The sequence below is a fragment of the Salmo salar genome, chromosome 13 (assembly GCF_965601325.2).
Source record: "Salmo salar chromosome 13, fSalSal1, whole genome shotgun sequence".
NCBI lineage: Eukaryota > Metazoa > Chordata > Actinopteri > Salmoniformes > Salmonidae > Salmo > Salmo salar.
The window spans coordinates 9,618,726-9,642,500 of record NC_138303.1 but is presented as its reverse complement, the minus strand read 5'-3'; the positions used below and the strand labels follow the sequence as shown (position 1 = coordinate 9,642,500).

At 44.3% G+C, this 23,775-nt stretch overlaps 1 protein-coding gene across 1 annotated transcript in view; it reads right to left on the bottom strand.

Moving 5' to 3' along the window:
* The window catches only part of LOC106566304 (laminin subunit alpha-5), a 230,278-nt gene that overhangs the window by 53,397 nt on the left and 153,106 nt on the right, over nucleotides 1-23,775 (bottom strand). The window contains exons 36-47 of the mRNA XM_082959682.1: nucleotides 22,278-22,422; nucleotides 19,857-19,997; nucleotides 15,746-15,907; nucleotides 14,509-14,616; nucleotides 14,172-14,255; nucleotides 12,268-12,498; nucleotides 7,144-7,257; nucleotides 2,445-2,575; nucleotides 2,215-2,295; nucleotides 1,754-1,968; nucleotides 1,336-1,436; nucleotides 916-1,099 (exon numbers count right to left, since the gene is read on the bottom strand). Coding sequence (XP_082815808.1) covers nucleotides 916-1,099; nucleotides 1,336-1,436; nucleotides 1,754-1,968; nucleotides 2,215-2,295; nucleotides 2,445-2,575; nucleotides 7,144-7,257; nucleotides 12,268-12,498; nucleotides 14,172-14,255; nucleotides 14,509-14,616; nucleotides 15,746-15,907; nucleotides 19,857-19,997; nucleotides 22,278-22,422 — 1,697 coding nt within the window. The remainder of the gene's footprint in view (nucleotides 1-915; nucleotides 1,100-1,335; nucleotides 1,437-1,753; nucleotides 1,969-2,214; nucleotides 2,296-2,444; nucleotides 2,576-7,143; nucleotides 7,258-12,267; nucleotides 12,499-14,171; nucleotides 14,256-14,508; nucleotides 14,617-15,745; nucleotides 15,908-19,856; nucleotides 19,998-22,277; nucleotides 22,423-23,775) is intronic.

The following is a 23,775-nucleotide window of genomic DNA, read 5'->3' as shown; positions in this document are numbered from 1 at the left end:
GTGTACCGTTCAGAGGGTGAATGGACAAGACAAAATATGTAAGTGCCTTTGAGCGGGGTATGGTAGTCGGTACCAGGCACACCGGTTTCCGTGTGTTAAGAACTGCAGCGCTGCTGGGTTTTTCACATTCGTCAGTTTCCAACAGTTTCCAGCCAACTTGACACAACTGTGGGAAGCATTGGAGTCAACGAGGGCCAGCGTCCCCGTGGAAACGCTTTCGGCACCTTGTAGACTCCATGCCCCGACGAATTGAGGCTGTTCTGAGGGAAAAAGGGGGTTCAACTCAATATTAGGAACGTGTTCTTAATATTTTGTACACTCAGTGTATACTTCTATATTATAAACCCGGGTGGTTCGAGCCCTGAATGCTGATTGGCTGACAGCCATGGTATATCAGACCGTATACCACGGGTATGACAAAACATGTATATTCACTGCTCTAATTACGTTGGTAACCAGTTTATAATAGCAATAAGGCACCTCGGGGGTTTGTGGTATATGGCCAATATACCACGGCTAAGGGCTGTATCCAGGCACTCTGCGTTGCGTCGTGCCTTAGAACAGCCTTAGCTGTGATATATTGGCCATATAACACACCCCCCGGGCCTTATTGCTTAAATATATACTTTTATACAGTACACGCTTAGCAAAAAACATGCTCTAGAACCTAAAAGGGTTATTCGGCTGTCCCCATAGGAGAACCCTTTGAGGAATCCCTTTAGGTTCCTGGTAGAACTCTTTTGGTTCCAGGTAAAAAACCCTAGTGGGTTCCATGTAAAACTGTTTATACAGAGGGTTCTATCTGGAACCAAAAAGGGTTCTATCTGGAACCAAAAAGGGTTCTCCTATGGGGACCGCCGAAGAACCCTTTTGGAACCCGTTTTTCTAAGAACGTAGTAGGTAGGTATAACTCACTCTTGCAGCCCTCAGGACTGTAGTCCCAGTACCCAGGGGCACACTGGCGACAGTTAGGTCCATTGACCCCTGGCTGGCAGGCACACGAACCGTTCCTGGGGTCACACGGTTGGACCAGGGCCGCAGCCGCGTCACAGTCACAACGACGACACCCGGAGCACGACTCGTAGCCAAACGCACCGTCCTGAAACACGACACATTATTGACACAGCTAGGTAATGAAGATATCATAACTAACAATGATAATAAGCTTTCCAGAGACAAGCAATCAGGATCAACGATATATTCAGGTTTATATAAGTTGGTTAAGAGTTAGTCTCTGCCAATATTTGTTTGGTTCTGGGTTCCCGAGATGAGTTAAGAGGAATTATTGTCATAACACACATGAATATGAATAAGGGAAATAAACTGAGGACGAACCTCACAGCAGTTACAGTGGGGTCCGGTCACACCAGGTTTACACTGGCACTGTCCTGTGTGAGGGTCACATGACGCCGTGCCACATGGGGAGCAGTTGCATCCTGGGTAAATAAGACAGGGGTTATTACGTATTCACTTCAGCAACAGGAAGTCATGTACAGACAGATGTGGAATCACTAAACAGTGCAAACAGCTACACAGTACACACTTCTCACAGAGAAGCAGATCCACAATAGAAGTTAAGAGGATAGGACCTTGTGAAAACAAAACTAGTCTTTGAGACTTCCTGAATTAAAGAGACAGACATTTAGTGCAGAGGGGAGAGGCGTTGTAAACTGGGATTAGCCTAGAGTGTGTGTGTGTGTGTGGGTGAGTGTGTCTGTGTGTGCGTTGTCAAGATCAGGCCTTTTGATCTTACTGGTGCAGTTCTTGGCAGTGATGGCGTCACCGTGGAAACCAGGGGCACAGATTTCGCAGTGCGCCCCAGCGGTGTTGTGCATGCAGCTGTGACACTCGCCCGTCAGCCCGTCACAGTCGCTGAACAGCATGTTGGGGTCCGTGTTGTCATGGCAATGGCAGGGCTGGCACGTGCTGCCAATCACCATGGGGTTGCCGTAGAAACCGGGAGCACACCTGGGAGAGGGAGGAGACAGGAGAAAGGAGGAGGAGACAGAAATGGGTACAAGAGTATTTGTAACGGTTTAAAAATGATTTCAGTCAATTAAAAAAAAAAAAAACAGCATTCTTCTTCCTAAAACTGCTCTCTTCACTTCCAGTTTAATTTGTGGACTCACGGCAACACGTCACATATCACAGCCGTGTCACAATAATATAACTGTATAATATATGGCATTTATCAACATTCTATGTAGTACTGACCTTGCACACTTGGGCCCAGCATAGCCAGGCATACAGAGACACACCATCCTGTTGGGTTTCTCTACACAGCCCACTGCAAAACTACACAAGAGAGAGATTACATTGAAGTCGGAAGTTGTAGTCAGGAAAACCAAAAAAACAAATGTACAGTTTCTACAATATTTGAAAGTTGAGCAAACGAAGGGGATAAATGAGGAATGAGGAGAGAAAAAAGGAGAGAGGTTACTAACTTGTTGGAGGCCACTTGTAGAGGACAGGGACAGGTGTCACAGGACTGGGCCTGTCCATCCAGAGAGTTGTTACCAAGGAAACCACCGAGACACTTTTCACAGTGGTCTCCAGCCCTGTTGTGTTGACAGTTCTAAGAGAAACAACAACAACAACAACAACAACAAGATGATAAAGGGTAAAGAATCGTTGTCACGACCTGGCCATAGAGAGGGTTTTGTTCTCTATTTTGGTTAGGCCAGGGTGTGACTGGGGTGGGCGTTCTATATTCCTTTTTCTATGTTTTTGTATTTCTTTGTTTTGGGCCGAGTATGGTTCCTAATCAGAGGTAGCTGACTATTGTTGTCTCTGATTAGGAATCATACTTAGGCAGCCTTTTCCCCCACCTGTACTTTGTGGGATCTTGTGTTTGTGTAGCTGCCTGTGAGCAGCCCAGAACGTCACGCTTTGTTTTCATCGGTATTGTTTTGGTGAGTTTGATATTTATTAAACATGTGGAACTCTAAGTACGCTGCGCCTTGGTCTACTCCTTCAGATGAACGTGACAATCGTAGACATTAAGGTCGGGGCACCACACCCTCATAGGGTCATTTCCCCCCCCCCCCCCCCCCCTCCTTAATTAAATCACAAATCGATGTTTAGCAGTTGAATGTAGACACAAGTATAATACCTTTTTCTGTATTACAATTTCTCTGAAATATTTTATTAAGATATGCAAATGAGGTAAATCCATTTTTTTTTCGGGACACTGGATGAAGTCAGACTAAATATTTTGGTTTTATTTTGTTAAGACACTCCAGGATCGGACATGTCCAGAGCACATTGTGGACAAATCCTTTTTTCATTTTTATAATCTGTAAAATACAAAATACATTTATGTAAAATGCATTTTTGGGTGAATTATTATTATTATAAAAAAAAAAAAATGTAATCTAGAATAATATTTGTACAATATATCAAAAATTGCCTCTGGTCAAGTCTGGTGAATATATCTATATATATATATCTATATATATATCTATATCTATATATCTAAGGATAAACACACCAACTATGATGAATGCAGATGCTTCTGAAGCTCAGGAAAATGAGTTGGCGTGTGGGAGGAGTCTGACTTTCAGGAAATGGCAGTTGAAGACAAGTACATATAAATTAGACTACCAAACACCATCTCTTCAAAGTAAGTTACTAAATATACACTACATAGACTGACCAGGTGAATCCAGGTAAAAGCTATGATCCTTTATTGATGTCACCTGTTAAATCCACTTCAATCAGTGTAGATGAAGGGGGAGGAGACAGGTTAAAGAAGGGGTTTTGAAATGCCTTTGAAAGGGGTTATGGTAGTAGGTGCCAGGCGAACCGGTTTGTGTCAAGAACTGCAACGCTGCTGAGGTTTTTCACACTCAACAGTTCCCCGTATGTATCAAGAATGGTCCACCACCCAAAGGACATCCAGTCAACTTGACACAACTGTGGGAAGCATTGGAGTCAAACATGGGCCAGCATCCCTGTGGAACGCTCTCAACACCTTGTAGAGTCCATGCCTCAACGAATTGAGGCTGTTCTGAGGGCAAAACGGGGTACAACGCAATGTTAGGAAGGTGTTCCTAATGTTTTGTCCACTCAGGTAATGTCCAATGTGTAACATGCTCTATGAAATGAGCTTTAAAATGATGTGTAATTTAATGCAGTGAGCTTTAAAACGATTAATGTGTCCATTTTAAAGTGGTTAAAATGTTGATGCTGTACATTTATCAAGTTTTTGATTTGTTTATGTTTACTTTTTGAAAATATGAACGAACCAAATACCAACAAATCTCAAAATTGACAGGTAGATGCAAAAATGTCCTTTTCAGCCTGTGGTGCCTGGCCTTAAAATGCTAAGCTTTTTTTTGGGGGGGTAATAAATACATCAATGATTACTTGAGTGATAAAATTGGGTGCAGTCTTTCAGATGGCATGTTAAAGGCTTGTCCTGACTCTCTGTGGTCACTAAAGATCCCATGGTTCTTATCATAAGAGTAGGGGTGTTAACCCTGGTGTCCTGGCTAAATTCCCAATCTGGCCCTCAAACCATCATGGTCACCTAATAATCCCCAGTTTCCAATTGGCTCATTCACTCCTCTCCCCTGTAACTATTCCCCAGGTTGTTGCTGCAAATGAGAATGTGTTCTCAGTCAACTTACCTGGTAAAATAAGGGTTCAATACATTTTTGATGTTTCAAGCAGTAGTTAAATCTCGTTGTATTTAACAGTAATTACATGTAGTTGTATTTAGTAGTAGTTAAATCTCGTTGTATTTAGCAGTAATTACATGTAGTTGTATTTAGTAGTAGTTAAATCTCGTTGTATTTAACAGTAATTACATGTAGTTGTATTTAGTAGTAGTTAAATCTCGTTGTATTTAACAGTAATTACATGTAGTTGTATTTAGTAGTAGTTAAATCTCGTTGTATTTAACAGTAATTACATGTAGTTGTATTTAGTAGTAGTTAAATCTCGTTGTATTTAGCAGTAATTACATGTAGTTGTATTTAGTAGTAGTTAAATCTCGTTGTATTTAACAGTAATTACATGTAGTTGTATTTAGTAGTAGTTAAATCTCGTTGTATTTAACAGTAATTACATGTAGTTGTATTTAGTAGTAGTTAAATCTCGTTGTATTTAGCAGTAATTACATGTAGTTGTATTTAGTAGTAGTTAAATCTCGTTGTATTTAGCAGTAATTACATGTAGTTGTATTTAGTAGTAGTTAAATGTAGTTGTATTTAGCAGTAATTACATGTAGTTGTATTTAGCAGTAGTTAAATGTCATTTTATTTAGCAGTAGTTACATGTAGTTGTATTTAGTAGTAGTTAAATGTCATTTTATTTAGCAGTAGTTGCATGTAGTTGTATTTAGTAGTAGTTAAATGTCGTTGTATTTAGCAGTAATTACATGTAGTTGTATTTAGCAGTAGTTAAATGTAGTTGTATTTAGTAGTAGTTACATGTAGTTGTATTTAGCAGTAATTACATGTAGTTGTATTTAGCAGTAGTTAAATGTAGTTGTATTTAGCAGTAGTTAAATGTAGTTGTATTTAGTAGTAGTTAAACGTCGTTGTATTTCGCAGTAATTACATGTAGTTGTATTTAGTAGTAGTTAAATGTCATTTTATTTAGCAGTAGTTACATGTAGTTGTATTTAGTAGTAGTTAAATGTCGTTGTATTTAGCAGTAGTTACATGTAGTTGTATTTAGTAGTAGTTAAATGTCGTTGTATTTAGCAGTAATTACATGTAGTTGTATTTAGCAGTAGTTAAATGTAGTTGTATTTAGTAGTAGTTAAATGTCGTTGTATTTAGCAGTAATTACATGTAGTTGTATTTAGTAGTAGTTAAATGTCATTTTATTTAGCAGTAGTTACATGTAGTTGTATTTAGTAGTAGTTAAATGTCGTTGTATTTAGCAGTAGTTACATGTAGTTGTATTTAGTAGTAGTTAAATGTTGTTGTATTTAGCAGTAATTACATGTAGTTGTATTTAGCAGTAGTTAAATGTAGTTGTATTTAGTAGTAGTTACATGTAGTTGTATTTAGCAGTAATTACATGTAGTTGTATTTAGCAGTAGTTAAATGTAGTTGTATTTAGCAGTAGTTAAATGTAGTTGTATTTAGTAGTAGTTAAACGTCGTTGTATTTCGCAGTAATTACATGTAGTTGTATTTAGTAGTAGTTAAATGTCATTTTATTTAGCAGTAGTTACATGTAGTTGTATTTAGTAGTAGTTAAATGTCGTTGTATTTAGCAGTAGTTACATGTAGTTGTATTTAGTAGTAGTTAAATGTCGTTGTATTTAGCAGTAATTACATGTAGTTGTATTTAGCAGTAGTTAAATGTAGTTGTATTTAGTAGTAGTTAAATGTCGTTGTATTTAGCAGTAATTACATGTAGTTGTATTTAGTAGTAGTTAAATGTCATTTTATTTAGCAGTAGTTACATGTAGTTGTATTTAGTAGTAGTTAAATGTCGTTGTATTTAGCAGTAGTTACATGTAGTTGTATTTAGTAGTAGTTAAATGTTGTTGTATTTAGCAGTAATTACATGTAGTTGTATTTAGCAGTAGTTAAATGTAGTTGTATTTAGTAGTAGTTACATGTAGTTGTATTTAGCAGTAATTACATGTAGTTGTATTTAGCAGTAGTTAAATGTAGTTGTATTTAGCAGTAGTTAAATGTTGTTGTATTTAGCAGTAATTACATGTAGTTGTATTTAGCAGTAGTTAAATGTACTTGTATTTAGTAGTAGTTAAATGTAGTAGCATTTAGCAGTAGTTAAATGTAGCAGTAGTCAAAACATTTACTCTACTTGGTCCCACTGATGTTAATGATGCTGTAAACTCTACCATCAGCGTTATTTCATCGAGGAAGTATAAATTCAAAAAGACACCCACCCTTTGAGGTGAGGCTATTGTGTTATAGTGCTGACTATAATTCAGCTGGAAAGACAAAACATTGATGTCATATAAAAATTCCTTGCAAAGAGAGGAGAGTGTGCATCTTCCAATTTGATACAGCTTCCTGATCCACCCAGGAACAACCTATCATTTACGTGTGTGTGTGTGTGTGTGTGTGTGTGTGTGTGTGTGTGTGTGTGTGTGTGTGTGTGTGTGTGTGTGTGTGTGTGTGTGTGTGTGTGTGTGTGTGTTTGCAGCACTCACCTCACAGACTCCAGACCCGTCCAGACACTGGTCAGAGTGGCCATTACAGTTGCAGGGAACACACTTCCCCAGGAACAGACCCTTAGTGTCTCTGTAGTACCCTGGAGCACATTGCTGGAGAGGAGGAAAAAGGAGGAGAGAGGAGGAGGAGGAGAGGGAGAGAGAGAGAGAGAGAGAGAGAGGGGAGGAGGAGGGAGGAGAGAGGGAGAGAGAGGAGGAGGAGAGAGAGAGAGAGAGAAGAGGAGAAGAGCGAGAGAGAGAGAAGGAGGAGGAGAGAGAGGAGGAGAGTGAGAGAGAGAGGAGGAGAGAGAGAGAGAGAGAGAGAGAGAGAGGAGAGAGAGAGAGAGAGAGAGAGAGAGAGAGAGAGAGAGAGAGAAGAGGAGCGAGAGAGAGAGAGGAGGAGGAGGAGAGAGAGAAGATGAGGATGATGGAGAGAGGAAGAGGAGAGAGAGAGAAGATGAGGATGATGGAGAGAGAGGAAGAGGAGAGAGAGAGAGGAGGAGAGAGAGAAGATGAGGATGATGGAGAGAGGAAGAGGAGGATAGAGAGAGAGGAAGAGGAGGAGAGAGAGAGAGGAGGAGAGAGAGAGAGAGAGAAGATGAGGATGATGGAGAGAGAGGAAGATGAGGAGAGAGAGAGAGAAAGAGGAGGTGAGAGAGAGAAGGAGAGAGAGAGAAGAGGATAGAGAGAGGAGGAAGAGGAGGAGAGTGGGAGAGAGAGGAGGAGGAGAGAGAGGAGGAGGAGGAGCGAGAGAGAGAGAGAGAGAAGAGGAGCGAGAGAGAGAGAAGTGGAAGAGAGAGAAGAGGAGGAGGAGCGAGAGAGGAAGAGAGAGAGAGAGAAGAGGAGCGAGAGAGAGAGAGAGAGAGGAGGAGAGAGAGAAGATGAGGATGATGGAGAGAGAGGAAGAGGAGAGAGAGAGAGAAGATGAGGATGATGGAGAGAGAGGAATAGGAGGAGAGAGAGAGAGAGAGAGAGAGAGAGAGAGAGAGAGATTCAGACTTGATTCCTATCTGTATGAACTTATTTATGGACATATACTTCCTGCTTATTCACACCTAATTATATAGGATGACTGTATCTACATAAATAGATCCACACATTGTAGGCAGGTAGAGGTTAAGAGCTTTGGTTCGAATTCTGAGCCAGCAAGCTGGTAACATCGGCAGTTTCTGTTGTATAACTGACTAGGTATCCCCCCTTTCTGTTATATAACTGACTTGGTATCCCCCCCTTTCTGTTGTACAACTGACTAGGTATCCCCCCTTTCTGTTGTACAACTGACTAGGTATCCCCCCTTTCTGTTGTACAACTGACTAGGTATCCCCCCTTTCTGTTGTACAACTGACTAGGTATCCCCCCTTTCTGTTGTACAACTGACTAGGTATCCCCCCTTTCCTTTTCTGTTGAACAACTGACTAGGTATCCCCCTTTCCCTTTCTGTTGTATAACTGACTAGGTATCCCCCCCTTTCCCTTTCTGTTGTACAACTGACTAGGTATCCCCCCTTTCTGTTGTACAACTGACTAGGTATCCCCCCTTTCTGTTGTACAACTGACTAGGTATCCCCCTTTCTGTTGTATAACTGACTAGGTATCCCCCCTTTCTGTTGTACAACTGACTAGGTATCCCCCCTTTCTGTTGTATAACTGACTAGGTATCCCCCTTTCTGTTGTACAACTGACTAGGTATCCCCCTTTCTGTTGTATAACTGACTAGGTATCCCCTTTCTGTTGTACAACTGACAAGGAATCCCCCTTTCTGTTGTACAACTGACTAGGTATCCCCCCTTTCTGTTGTATAACTGACTAGGTATCCCCCCTTTCCCTTTCTGTTGTACAACTGACTAGCTATCCCCCTTTCTGTTATACAACTGACTAGGTATCCCCCCTTTCTGTTGTATAACTGACTAGGTATCCCCCTTTCTAATGTATAACTGACTAGGTATCCCCCTTTCTGTTGTACAACTGACTAGGAATCCCCCCTTTCTGTTGTACAACTGACTAGGTATCCCCCCTTTCTGTTGTATAACTGACTAGGTATCCCCCCTTTCCCTTTCTGTTGTACAACTGACTAGCTATCCCCCTTTCTGTTATACAACTGACTAGGTATCCCCCCTTTCTGTTGTATAACTGACTAGGTATCCCCCTTTCTAATGTATAACTGACTAGGTATCCCCCTTTCTGTTGTACAACTGACTAGGAATCCCCCCTTTCTGTTGTACAACTGACTAGGTATCCCCCCTTTCTGTTGTACAACTGACTAGGTATCCTCCCTTTCTGTTGTATACCTGACTAGGTATCCCCCTTTCTGTTGTACAACTGACTAGGTATCCCCCCCTTTCTGTTGTACAACTGACTAGGTATCCCCCCTTTCTGTTGTATAACTGACTAGGTATCCCCCCTTTCTGTTGTACAACTGACTAGGTATTTCCACTTTCTGTTGTACAACTGACTAGGTATCCTCCCTTTCTGTTGTACAACTGACTAGGTATCCCCCTTTCTGTTGTACAACTGACTAGGTATCCCCCTTTCTGTTGTACAACTGACTAGGTATCCTCCCTTAATGTTGTACAACTGACTAGGTATCCCCCCTTTCTGTTGTATAATTGACTAGGTATCCCCCCTTTCTGTTGTACAACTGACTAGGTATCCCCCCTTTCTGTTGTATAACTGACTAGGTATCCCCCCTTTCCCTTTCTGTTGTACAACTGACTAGGTATCCCCTCTTTCTGTTCTACAACTGACTAGGTATCCCCCTTTCTGTTGTACAACTGACTAGGTATCCCCCTTTCTGTTGTACAACTGACTAGGTATCCCCCTTTCTGTTGTATAACTGACTAGGTATCCCCCTTTCTGTTGTACAACTGACTAGGAATCCCCCCTTTCTGTTGTACAACTGACTAGGTATCCCCCCCTTTCTGTTGTACAACTGACTAGGTATCCCCCCTTTCTGTTGTATAACTGACTAGGTATCCCCCCTTTCCCTTTCTGTTGTACAGCTGACTAGGTATCCCCCCTTTCCCTTTCTGTTGTTCAACTGACTAGCTATCCCCCACTTTCTGTTGTACAACTGACTAGGTATCCCCCTTTCTGTTGTACAGCTGACTAGGTATCCCCCCTTTCCCTTTCTGTTGTTCAACTGACTAGCTATCCCCCACTTTCTGTTGTACAACTGACTAGGTATTTCCCCTTTCTGTTGTACAACTGACTAGGTATCCTCCCTTTCTGTTGTACAACTGACTAGGTATCCTCCCTTTCTGTTGTACAACTGACTAGGTATCCCCCTTTCTGTTGTACAACTGACTAGGTATCCCCCCTTTCCCTTTCTGTTGTACAACTGACTAGGTATCCCCCTTTCTGTTGTACAACTGACTAGTTATCCTCCCTTTCTGTTGTACAACTGACTAGGTATCCCCCTTTCTGGTGTACAACTTACTAGGTATTTCCCCTTTCTGTTGTACAACTGACTAGGATTCCTCCCTTTCTGTTGTACAACTGACTAGGTATCCCCCTTTCTGTTGTACAACTGACTAGGTATCCCCCCTTTCCCTTAATGTTGTACAACTGACTAGGTATCCCCCCTTTCTGTTGTATAATTGACTAGGTATCCCCCCTTTCTGTTGTACAACTGATTAGGTATCCCCCTTTCTGTTGTATAACTGACTAGGTATCCCACCTTTCCCTTTCTGTTGTATAACTGACTAGGTATCCCCCCTTTCTGTTGTACAACTGACTAGGTATCCCCCCTTTCCCTTTCTGTTGTATAACTGACTAGGTATCCCCCTTTCTGTTGTACAACTGACTAGGTATCCCCCCTTTCTGTTGTACAACTGACTAGGTATCCCCCCTTTCTGTTGTACAACTGACTAGGTATCCCCCTTTCTGTTGTATAACTGACTAGGTATCCCCCCTTTCTGTTGTACAACTGACTAGGTATCACCCCCTTTCTGTTGTACAACTGACTAGGTATCCCCCTTTCTGTTGTACAACTGACTAGGTATCCCCCCTTTCTGTTATATAACTGACTAGGTATCCCCCCTTTCTGTTGTATAACTGACTAGGTATCCCCCCTTTCTGTTGTATAACTGACTAGGTATCCCCCCTTTCTGTTGTATAACTGACTAGGTATCCCCCTTTCTTTTGTACAACTGACTAGGTATCCCCCTTTTCTGTTGTACAACTGACTAGGTATCCCCCCTTTCTGTTGTACAACTGACTAGGTATCCCCCCTTTCCCTTTCTGTTGAACAACTGACTAGGTATCCCCCTTTCTGTTGTACAACTGACTAGGTATCCCCCATTTCTGTTGTACAACTGACTAGGTATCCCCCCTTTCTGTTGTACAACTGACTAGGTATCCCCCCTTTCCCTTTCTGTTGTACAACTGACTAGGTATCCCCCCTTTCCCTTTCTGTTCTACAACTGACTAGGTATCCCCCTTACTGTTGTACAACTGACTAGGTATACCCCCTTTGCTTTGTACAACTGACTAGGTATCCCCCCTTTCTGTTGTACAACTGACTAGGTATCCCCCCTTTCTGTTGTACAACTGACTAGGTATCCCCCCTTTCTGTTGTTCAACTGTCTATGTATCCCCCCTTTCTGTTGTACAACTGACTAGGTATCCCCCCTTTCCCTTTCTGTTGTATAACTGACTAGGTATCCCCCCTTTCCCTTTCTGTTGTACAACTGACTAGGTATCCCCCCTTTCTGTTGTACAACTGACTAGGTATCCCCCCTTTCCCTTTCTGTTGTATAACTGACTAGGTATCCCCCTTTCTGTTGTACAACTGACTAGGTATCCCCCCTTTCTGTTGTACAACTGACTAGGTATCCCCCCTTTCTGTTGTATAACTGACTAGGTATCCCCCTTTCCCTTTCTGTTGTACAACTGACTAGGTATCCCCCCTTTGTGTTGTACAACTGACTAGGTATCCCCCTTTCTGTTGTACAACTGACTAGGTATCCCCCCTTTCTGTTGTATAACTGACTAGGTATCCCCCCTTTTTGTTGTATAACTGACTAGGTATCCCCCCTTTCCCTTTCTGTTGTATAACTGACTAGGTATCCCCCTTTCTGTTGTATAACTGACTAGGTATCCCCCTTTCCTCAGTAATAACACCAACCTGACAGGAGTCTCCCTGGTAGTTCGCAGGACAGAGGCAGAGCTCTACGTTGTTGGCATGTTGCCCCGTGGGCAGGGTCTGTGCTCCCTCCAGCACGACCCCGCGTAGCGACACAGTGTGGGCAGACTGGGAGTGGAGAGCTCTGATCTGGAGAGACTCTAAACCCACCAGAACCATCATCAGTTCCTCTCTAGACACCACGTTACCCGTCTGGGCGTGGCGGAAACTTCCCTGGGGGTAGAGAGAGAGAGAGAGATAGAGAGAGAGAGACGGGGGTGAGAGAGAGACGGGGGTGAGAGAGAGACGGGGGTGAGAGAGAGACGGGGGTGAGAGAGAGAGAGAGACGGGGGTGAGAGAGAGAGAGACGGGGGTGAGAGAGAGAGAGAGACGGGGTGAGAGAGAGAGAGACGGGGGTGAGAGAGAGAGAGAGAGACGGGGGAGAGAGAGAGAGAGACGGGGTGAGAGAGAGACGGAGAGAGAGAGAGTGAGAGAGAGAGAGACGGGGGTGAGAGAGAGAGAGACGGGGGTGAGAGAGAGAGAGAGAGAGAGAGACGGGGGTGAGAGAGAGAGAGAGACGGGGGTGAGAGAGAGAGACGGGGGTGAGAGAGAGAGAGACAGGTTGGAGAGCAGGCATGGGTATTGTGATGTCACGATGGTGTCATAATGTAGGTCAGTGTCCTACCTCCACCATGTGGACTATCCCCAGGAGGTCAGTGTCCTACCTCCATCATGTGGATTATCCCCACGAGGTCAGGTCAGTGTCCTACCTCCAACATGTGGACTATCTCCAGGAGGTCAGTGTCCTACCTCCACCATGTGGACTATCCCCAGGAGGTCAGGTCAGTGTCCTACCTCCAGCATGTGGACTATCTCCAGGAGGTCAGTGTCCTACCTCCACCATGTGGACTATCCCCAGGAGGCCAGTGTCCTACCTCCAGCGTGTGGACTATCCCCAGGAGTCCAGGTCAGTGTCTTACCTCCACCATGTGGACTATCTCCAGGAGGCCAGTGTCCTACCTCCACCATGTGGACTATCTCCAGGTGGTCAGTGTCCTATCTCCAGCATGTGCACTATCCCCAGGAGGTTAGTGTCCAACCTCCACCATGTGGACTATCCCCAGGAGGCCAGTGTCCTACCTCCAGCATGTGGACTATCTCCAGGAGGTCAGTGTCCTACCTCCACCATGTGGACTATCCCCAGGTGGTCAGTGTCCTACCTCCAGCATGTGGACTATCTCCAGGAGGTCAGTGTCCTACCTCCAGTGTGTGGACTATCCCCAGGAGGCCAGTGTCCTACCTCCAGCATGTGGACTATTTCCAGGAGGTCAGTGTCCTACCTCCAGCATGTGGACTATCTTCAGGTGGTCAGGTCAGTGTCCTACCTCCACCATGTGGATCTCCAGGAGGTCAGTGTCCTACCTCCACCATGTGGACTATCCCCAGGAGGCCATGTCAGTGTTCTACCTCCACCATGTGGACTATCCCCAGGAGGTCAGGTCAGTGTCCTACCTCCACCATGTGGACTATCCCCAGGAGGTCAGGTCAGTGTCCTACCTCCACCATGTGGACTATCCCCAGGAGGTCAGGTCAGTGTCCTACCTCCACCATGTGGACTATCTCCAGGAGGTCAGGTCTGTGTCCTACTTCCATCATGTGGACTATCTCCAGGAGGTCAGTCTCCTACCTCCATCATGTGGACTATCTCCAGGAGGTCAGGTCAGTGTCCTACCTCCAGCATGTGGACTATCTCCAGGAGGTCAGGTCAGTGTCCTACCTCCAGCATGTGGACTATCTCCAGGAGGTCAGTGTCCTACCTCCAGCGTGTGGACTATTTCCAGGAGGCCATGTCAGTGTCCTACCTCCACCATGTGGACTACCTCCAGGAGGTCAGGTCAGTGTCCTACCTCCAGCATGTGGACTATCCCCAGGTGTGGTTCTTCAGGTGAAGAATATTCTCTCTCAATGAACACCAGGGTCATCTGGTTACCCTGTAGACACACAGACATATCTTTTAACAGCACAGATACACTAGCCAACCTTCAGTTCCCTGCTCTTCTGGCTTCTTGACACAGACATAACCTTTTTACTCTTTACTAATAGCTAGTTTATGTCAAGTAAGGCAAACACATAATTTCTTCCATAGACATCAAAGGATACTAAGCACCAGGGTTAAATGTAGAAAGTACATCTGGGCAATGTGTTTAGATGTAAAGCCATGGTACACTGCGGTGGGTTGTTTACCTTGAGAATGATGTCAGGTCGAGAGGCCTCAGTGGGTAGAGAAAGAACATCTCCTCTCATAGTCTGAGTGTGGAGACGATACCGCAGATAGCCTCCATAAGACGATACCTAGACAGAGATGAAGAGAGAGGGGGGAGAGGGAGGGAGGGATGGAGAGAGAGAGAGGGGTGGAGAGAGAGAGAGAGAGAGAGAGGAGAGAGAGGGAGGGAGAGAGGGGGATGAGAGAGAGAGAATGAAGCAGACAGACAGACAGACAGACAGACAGACAGACAGACAGACAGACAGACAGACAGACAGACAGACAGACAGACAGACAGACAGACAGACAGACAGACAGACAGACAGACAGACAGACAGACAGACAGACAGACAGACAGACAGACAGACAGACAGACAGACAGAAACAGACTTGTGGTCAGACAATAAATCCTAGAGGAAGATAACTAAGTATGTTCAAAGAGAGAGATAAAAATCTCACATTAAAGGTGTTATATTCTAGACAAAACAACCATCATTATCTCTATAACCGCTGGCTGTCTACACATCTCTTTATTGTGTGTGTGTGTGTGTGTGTGTGTGTGACTATATGTAGCCCGTAGCACTAGTGTAATCTGATGTAGACTTCTCTTGCCCCACCAACCCTCTCCCTCTCCTTGGCATGGTGAACACAGTACCTCTATGAGGGCCCTCTGGCTAAATGACACCTAGTGAAGCATTCATTCCACCCACCCACAGGCCCCGCCAGCTCCCGCCTGCACAAGGGCCAAGCTATTGTTGTGTTTAAGCCTCTTCCTCCCTCGTCTTTGTCTTGTCGACTACAGGTGTTCCTCCATTTTAACTCTTGGACCCACTGCGAGTCTTTGTGACCCTGGAATCATTGCAATGTATGTTACTATGCGTAAAATATATTTTCTATTACTATTTACAGACTCCCGATTGGCGCAGTGGACTAAGGCACTGCGTCTCAGTGCTTGAGGCGTCACCTACAGACACCCAGGTTCGAATCCAGGCTGTATCACAACCGGCTGTGATTGGGTGTCCCGTAAGGTGGCGCACAATTGGCCCAGTGTCGTCCTGGTTTGGCCGGGGGTAGGCTGTCTTTGTAAATAAGAATTTGTTCTTAACTGACTTGCCTAGTTAAATAAAGGTTAAATAAAAATAAAAATACATAAGGATTGTGTGTCTAAGACTTTGGGGACAATAAAGTGTATTGTATGGTGTGGTATCTTGTCCGTACCTTGTCTCCCAGGTACGTTCTAGGAGCGTGCCAGAGGAGGTCTTGGTAGACATCAGGTACATCACTAAGGTCCGCTTCCACCAAGTCCTGATCAGGATATACTGTCACAGGAACTTCCTGTCTGTCTGCTCCCAGCAACACCCAGTCCATCATATCCATCACCTGGAGGTTATTACAATGCACAGGGTATATCAACATAATATTTATACAGCGTCAAAGGAACTTCCTGTCTGTCTGCTCCTAACAGCACCCGGCCCATCACCTATAACAAAACATAACACTTCCTGTCCGTCTGCTCCCTATAAAATACATTGAATTCAATGATATATAGAATAAGTAGCCTACTCCTGTCTATACAGAAGAAAAATTATAAAAAAAATAAATAAGTTACTACACCAAAAATGCCTGATTTGGACACGGATCATTATTAGTTTCTATAAGATAGATTGTTTTAAATGCGCTGCCCGCAATTTGGGCAGCGAATACAGTGCCTTCGGAAAGTATTCAAACCCCTTGACTTTTTCCACATTTTGTTACGTTACAGCCTTATTCTAAATTTGATTTAAAAAATTGCTAAAATCCTCAGCAATCTACACACAATACCTCATAATGACAAAGCAAAATCAGGTTTTTAGACATTTTTGCCCCCCAAAAATTTTTACATTTTTTTTCATACCTTATTTACATAAGTATTCAGACCCTTTCCTATGAGACTCAAAATTGAGCTCAAGTGCATCCTGTTTCCATTGATCATCCTTGAGTTGTTTCTACAACTTGTTTAGAGTCCACCTTTGGTAAATTCAATTGATTGGACATGATTTGGAAAGGCACACACCTGTCTATATAAGGTCCCACAGTTGACAGTGCATGTCAGAGCAAAAACCAAGCAATGAGGTCGATGGAATTTTTCGTAGAGCTCCAAGACAGGATTTTGACGAGGCACAGATCTGGGGAAGCATTGAAGGTCCCCAAGAACACAGTGGCCTTCATCATTCTTAAATGGAAGAAGTTTGGAACCACCAAGACTCTTCCTAGAGCTGGCAGCACGGCCAATCTGAGCAATCGGGGGAGAAGGTCCTTGGTCAGGGAAGTGACCAAGAACCTAATGGTCACTCTGACAGAGCTCTAGAGTTCCTCTGTGGAGATGGGAGAACATTCCAGAAGGACAACCATCTCTGCAGCACTCCACCATTCAGGCCTTTATGGTAGAGTGGCGAGACGGAAGTCACTCCTCAGTAAAAGGCACGACAGCTCGCTTGGTGTTTGCCAAAAGGCACCTAAAGACTCTCAGACCATGAGAAACAAGATTCTCTTTGGCCTGAATACCAAGCGTCATGTCTGGAGGAAACCTGGGACCATTCCTACCGTGAAGCATGGTGGTGGCAGCATCATGCTGTGGGGATGTTTTTTAGTGGCAGGGACTGGGAGACTAGTCAGGATCGACAGAGAGATCCTTCAAAGAAAACCTGCTCCAGAGCGCTCAGGACCTTAGACTGGAATGAAGGTTCACCTTTGAATAGCACAATGACCCTAAACACACAGCCAAGACAACGCAGGAGTGGCTTCGGGACAAGTCTTTGAATGTCTCTGAGTGGCCCAGCCAGAGCCCGTACTTGAACCCAATCTAACATCTCTGGAGAGACCTGAAAATAGCTGTGCAGCAAAGCTCCCCATCCAAAATGACAGAGCTTGAGAAGATCTGCAGAGAAGAATGGGAGAAACTCCCTAAATACAGGTGTGCCAAGTTTATAGCGTCATACCCAAGAAGACTCGAGGCTGTAGTCGCTGGTGGTTCAACAAAGTACTGAGTAAAGGGTCTGAATACTTTTTTTTTTTACATTTGCAAAAATGTAAAAAAACGTGTTTTTGCTTTGTCATTATAGAGTATTGTGTGTAAATTGATGAGGGAAAAAAACAATTTAGACAATTTTAGAATAAGGCTGTAACGTAAAAGAATGTGGGAAAAGTCAAGAGGTCTGAATACTTTCCGAATGCACTGTAGATGACTGTTGAGTTGCAACTGTTGTGTTAATCTTAACTTGTTTTTTAGAGAAAGTTCCTACTATTATCACATATGCCCACTTCTGGACATCAGATCGACAGTTACTAACCTCCATTTCGACTTCAAATACGACTTCAACGCCAAACTGTTCGTACCAGACCAAATTCCTTTGTTCAATGGGCTACCAAAACGTTGCGGGAGACCAGATGGATTCCGGGTGAAATTGAGGCGAAGAGAAAACCGAATGGCGCTCCCCTCCGTTCTATTGCCAAATTTCCTAGTCACTGGAGAATAAAATGGATGAGCTTTGTTCGAGTCTCCTATTAGAGAGACTTGAAAAGATGCTATTTTATATGTCTTACTGAAACGTGGCTGGATGATGATGCTACGCACGTGAGTACTTAATCCGTAATTATCACGGCTGTTTACATCCCGCCCCAATCCAACATCGCTCTGGAACTCAACAAACTGTATGGGGCCGTAAAAAAAACAAGAAACCATTTACCCAGAGGCAGCATTTCTGGTGGGCGGAGACTTTAACTCGGGGAGAGTTAAAACCGTCCTACCTCACTTCTACCAAGACCTCTTCTGCGCCACTAGGGGCGTTTTGGTAGCCCATTGAACAAAGGAATTAGGTCTGGTACGAACAGTTAAAACTCAACCCACAGAAACCCGTACAAGGCCCTGCCTCATCCTCCCTGCAGAAAATCTGACCGTGACTCCATTCTCTTGCTTCCTGTTTACAAACAAAAGCTCAAACAGAAAGTACAAGTGATGCGCTCAATACGTAAGTGGTCCGATGAAGCAGACACGAGGCTACAAGACTGTTTTGTTAGTACAGACTGGGACATGTTCCAGGATTCATCCGTTGAATTGAGGAGTTTAATGTCTTCACAGACATTTTCAAGGTTTGTGTTCAATCCACTCCCTATTCACCCACGACTGTGTGACCACACACGACACAAACACCTGTCATCAAGTTTGCTGACGACACGACGGTTGAATCAGCCTATAGGGAGGAGGTCAGGAACTTAGCAGTGTGGTGACAGGACAACAACCTCTCCCTCAACGTCCGTAATACTAAGGAGCTGATCGTGGACTATAGGAGAAAGAGGGGAGAGCACGCTCCCATCCATATCAACAGGGCTGTTGTGGATCAGGTACAGTTTCTTGGCGTCAAGTTTCTTGGCGTCAAGTTTCTTGGCGTCAACATCACTAAGGACCTAACATGGTCCACACACACCCGCACAGTCGTGAAGAGCACATGGCAGCTCCTTTACCCCCTCAGGATGCTGAAAAGATTTGGCATGGGCCCTCGGATCCTCAAAAAGTTCTACAGTTGCACCATCGAGAGCATCTTGACTTGCTGCATCAACGCCTTGTATGGCAAATGCACCGCCCTTGACCACAAAGCGCTACAGAGGGTGGTGCGGACAGCCCAGTACATCACTGGGGCCAAGCTCCCTGCCATCCAGGACCTCTACATCAGGCGGTGTCAGAGGAAGGCCCAAAGAATTGCCAAATACTCCAGCCCCCCAAGACATAGATTGTTAACTCTGCTACCGTCTGGCAAACTGTACCAGAGCATCGGTTCTCGGACCAACAGGCTTCTATCACCAAGCCATAAGACTGCTAAATAGCCAGACTGCTATTTAGTCAATTAATGGTACCAGAACTATCTTGCACTGACGAGCGGTGAAATACTTCAAAATTACATTAAAGTTGGACTAACATTAAAGTTAATGTTACAGACCAGGATATGGATACTGGATATAGCCGCCTGTCTGTTTGCCTGTCAGTTAAATAATCTCCACCCGCTTTCAATATACAGTACTTCGTATCCCTCATTTACTCAAGTGTTTCCATTATTTTGGCAGTTACCTGTTTATCACTATACATCACTGTTAATACGTATTAGCACACTTTACTTATACCACTCAGCATTGAGTCAAAATATGCTTCATTTGTGTTTTGCAGCACAAAAAAAAAGTATATCTAAGTTTTATGTCTGTTGTAGTATAATCTGGGAACCTGTGGACAAAATATGGAACTGTTTAGCAAACACAGAAATATATAAACCCAATCCCTGTCCTCTGTATTGTCTTCTACCTCAGTCCGTCGTTTCTCTGAGCTGCGACAGCGGTTGGTGGCTCCGAAACAGAAACAGGAAGTGCAGCCTTTAGGATTGGTGGGGTCAAGGTGGAAGGTTCCCACTCTGCATTGGTCACAACGACCACCCTGGACATTCTCCTGTCGAGGGGAAAAAAAAGGGAAGATGGAAGACATCTTGTTGCCAATGATGCTCTTGAGAGGTTGAAAGTGACTACTGGTTGTCCGTCTAGTGCAGGGATACCCCACTACTATTTGAGAAGGTTTGGTCACACACATTTTCTAGGTAGCAAAGGTTCGGATGGATATCATAGTAAAAAACAAATACCTTGCAATGCGTGTAAACCCCTAAACGAAAATGTTGCAGTTTTAAAGCTAATTTATCCCAATTCTACACATTTTGACATGGGACGGAGAGAAAATGTTGCAGTTTTAAAGCTAATTTATCCCAATTCTACACATTTTGACATGTCTTATGTGTGTTCATGTGATACCTGAGCAGTGCTGACGGTAATGCATTACAAAAAACATCACTCTAGAGTAATATATTGATGTCGTTTCCAGTGTTGTTGGGAATTATGTAGGCTACAGTGTTGTTGGGAATTATGTAGGCTACAGTGTTGTTGGGAATTATGTAGGCTACAGTGTTGTTGGGAATTATGTAGGTTACAGTGTTGTTGGGAATTATGTAGGTTACAGTGTTGTTGGGAATTATGTAGTTTACAGTGTTGTTGGGAATTATGTAGGCTACAGTGTTGTTGGGAATGATGTAGTTTCCAGTGTTGTTGGGAAATATGTAGGCTGCCTGTTGAGATTGGCTGATCCAGAGCATCTATGGCAGAGATCTACTCTCTGGAACATATTTGGTCATTGTGGTAGTTCCTAGAGCGTTGGGCCAGTAACTGAAAGGTTGCTGGATCAAGTCCCCGAGCTGACAAGGTAAACATCGGTCGTTCTACCCCTGAGAAAGGCAGTTAACCCACTGTTCCCCGGGCGCTGAAGACGCGGATGACGATTAAGGCAGCCCCCTCCCCACCTCTCTGATTCAGAGGGGTTGGGTTAAATGCGGAAGACAAATTTCAGTTGAATAGATTCAGTTGTACAACTGACTAGGTATCCCCCTTTCCCTTTCTGTTGTACAACTGACTAGGTATCCCCCCTTTCCCTTTCTGTTGTACAACTGACTAGGTATCCCCCTTTCTGTTGTACAACTGACTAGGTATCCCCCTTTCTGTTGTATAACTGACTAGGTATCCCCCCCTTTCCCTTTCTGTTGTATAACTGACTAGGTATCCCCCCTTTCTGTTGTACAACTGACTAGGTATCCCCCTTTCTGTTGTACAACTGACTAGGTATCCCCCTTTCTGTTGTACAACTGACTAGGTATCCCCCTTTCTGTTGTACAACTGACTAGGTATCCCCCTTTCTGTTGTACAACTGACTAGGTATCCCCCTTTCTGTTGTACAACTGACTAGGTATCCCCCTTAATGTTGTACAACTGACTAGGTATCCCCCCTTTCTGTTGTACAACTGACTAGGTATCCTCCCTTTCTGTTGTACAACTGACTAGGTATCCCCCTTTCTGTTGTATAACTGACTAGGTATCCCCCCTTTCTGTTGTATAACTGACTAGGTATCCCCCCTTTCCCTTTCTGTTGTATAACTGACTAGGTATCCCCCTTTCTGTTGTATAACTGACTAGGTATCCCCCTTTCTGTTGTACAACTGACTAGGTATCCCCCCTTTCTGTTGTACAACTGACTAGGTATCCCCCTTTCTGTTGTACAACTGACTAGGTATCCCCCTTTCTGTTGTACAACTGACTAGGTATCCTCCCTTAATGTTGTACAACTGACTAGGTATCCCCCCTTTCTGTTGTACAACTGACTAGGTATCCCCCTTTCTGTTGTATAACTGACTAGGTATCCCCCTTTCTGTTGTACAACTGACTAGGTATCCCCCCTTTTCCCTTTCTGTTGTACAACTGACTAGGTATCCCCCCTTTCTGTTGTATAACTGACTAGGTATCCCCCCTTTTCCCTTTCTGTTGTATAACTGACTAGGTATCCCCCCCTTTGTGTTGTATAACTGACTAGGTATCCCCCCTTTCTGTTGTACAACTGACTAGGTATCCCCCCTTTCTGTTGTATAACTGACTAGGTATCCCCCCTTTTCCCTTTCTGTTGTATAACTGACTAGGTATCCCCCCTTTGTGTTGTATAACTGACTAGGTATCCCCCCTTTTCCCTTTCTGTTGTATAACTGACTAGGTATCCCCCCTTTGTGTTGTATAACTGACTAGGTATCCCCCCTTTTCCCCCTTTATATCTTCCTTTAATGGCCATCAAAACTAGGATAACTTTACCAACCTGTCAAGTCTACCAAGACTGATAAATAAGTAACACTGTGTGTGTCCTCACCTTGCAGAGGCAGCGCCCCACGGAGGAGTCACACACATCCTCCTCTGTTCCCGCGTCGTTGCAGTCACATGGTCTACAGTTGGGGTAACCGTAGAAACCAGGGCTGCAGCGATCACACTGACGACCGATGATGTTGTTCTTGCATCTGGCGAATGATCACAAACAAACTAACTAACAAACAGTGTTGTTTTCAGTGGTCAGATAATATCACAGTCCATGTTGTGTTGTTTTCAGTGGTCAGATAATATCACAGTCCATGTTGTGTTGTTTTCAGTGGTCAGATAATATCACAGTCCATGTTGTGGTGTTTTCACTGGTCAGATAATATCACAGTCCATGTTGTGGTGTTTTCACTGGTCAGATAATATCACAGTCCATGTTGTGTTGTTTTCAGTGGTGTCACGCTCACTGTCTTCTAACTCCCTGTCATAACTGAGCCAAGGCGCAGCGTGCATGTAATTCCACATCTTTAATGGAAGTGAAACTTTTCACAAAAAAGCAGGTAAACAGAAATCAAACGTGACGCAACTGAGGCGCACACAAACACTCACAGAAAATAATAACTACCCACAAACACAGGTGGGAAAACGGCTGCCTAAGTATGATCCCCAATCAGAGACAACGATAACCAGCTGCCTCTGATTGGGAACCATACTAGGCCAACAAAGAAATAGAAACATAGATATGCCCACCCAAGTCACACCCTGACCTAACCAGATAGAGAATAAAAAAGGCTCTCTAAGGTCAGGGTGTGTCAAGTGGTCAGATAATATCACAGTCCATGTTGTTATTATGAACTATCATTCACTGATGTCAGCAAAATGTGGTCTCATATTCAATCAAAAAATGTTACGATGCATCTCTAGAAGGCAAAGTGTTTTCCAATGAAAATAATCGCGCAGCACGTTTGGCTGTGTTGCTTTGTACGTGCATCTGTTTCAGAGTGTGTATCAGTGTCACGTGTCAGTACTCCAGACAGCAGGCTGATGTAAGGCCTATAGGTACTGAGAGCTGATAGCAGCTTAACAGACATGTCTTGTCAGGACAGAGACCACAGATTCCTGCTGGCATTTGGGAATGGAGCCGAGGAATGTGACACACTGCTGCAGAATGTCTTTATGTCTGGATACTCACAGTGGATTGGAGAGGAGAGGAGAGGAGGGAAGGGAAGGGGAGAAGAGAGAAGAGGGGAGCGTGGAGAGGAGGAGGGGAGGGGAGAGGAGGAGGTGAGGGTGGAGAGGAGGGGAGGGGGAGGGGGAGAGGAGAAGGGGAGGGGGAGGGGAGAGAGGGAGGAGAGGAGGGGAAAGGGGAGGGGGAGGGGGAAGAGGAGGAGGGGAAAGGGGAGGGAAGAGGGGAGGAGAGGAAAGAGGGGAAAAGGGAGGGGGAGAGGAGGGGAAAGGGGAAAGGGGAGGAGGAGAGGAGGGGAAAGAGGAGGGGAAAGGGGAGGGGAGAGAGGGAAGGGGGAGAGGAGGAGGGGAGGGGAGAGAGGGAAGAGGGC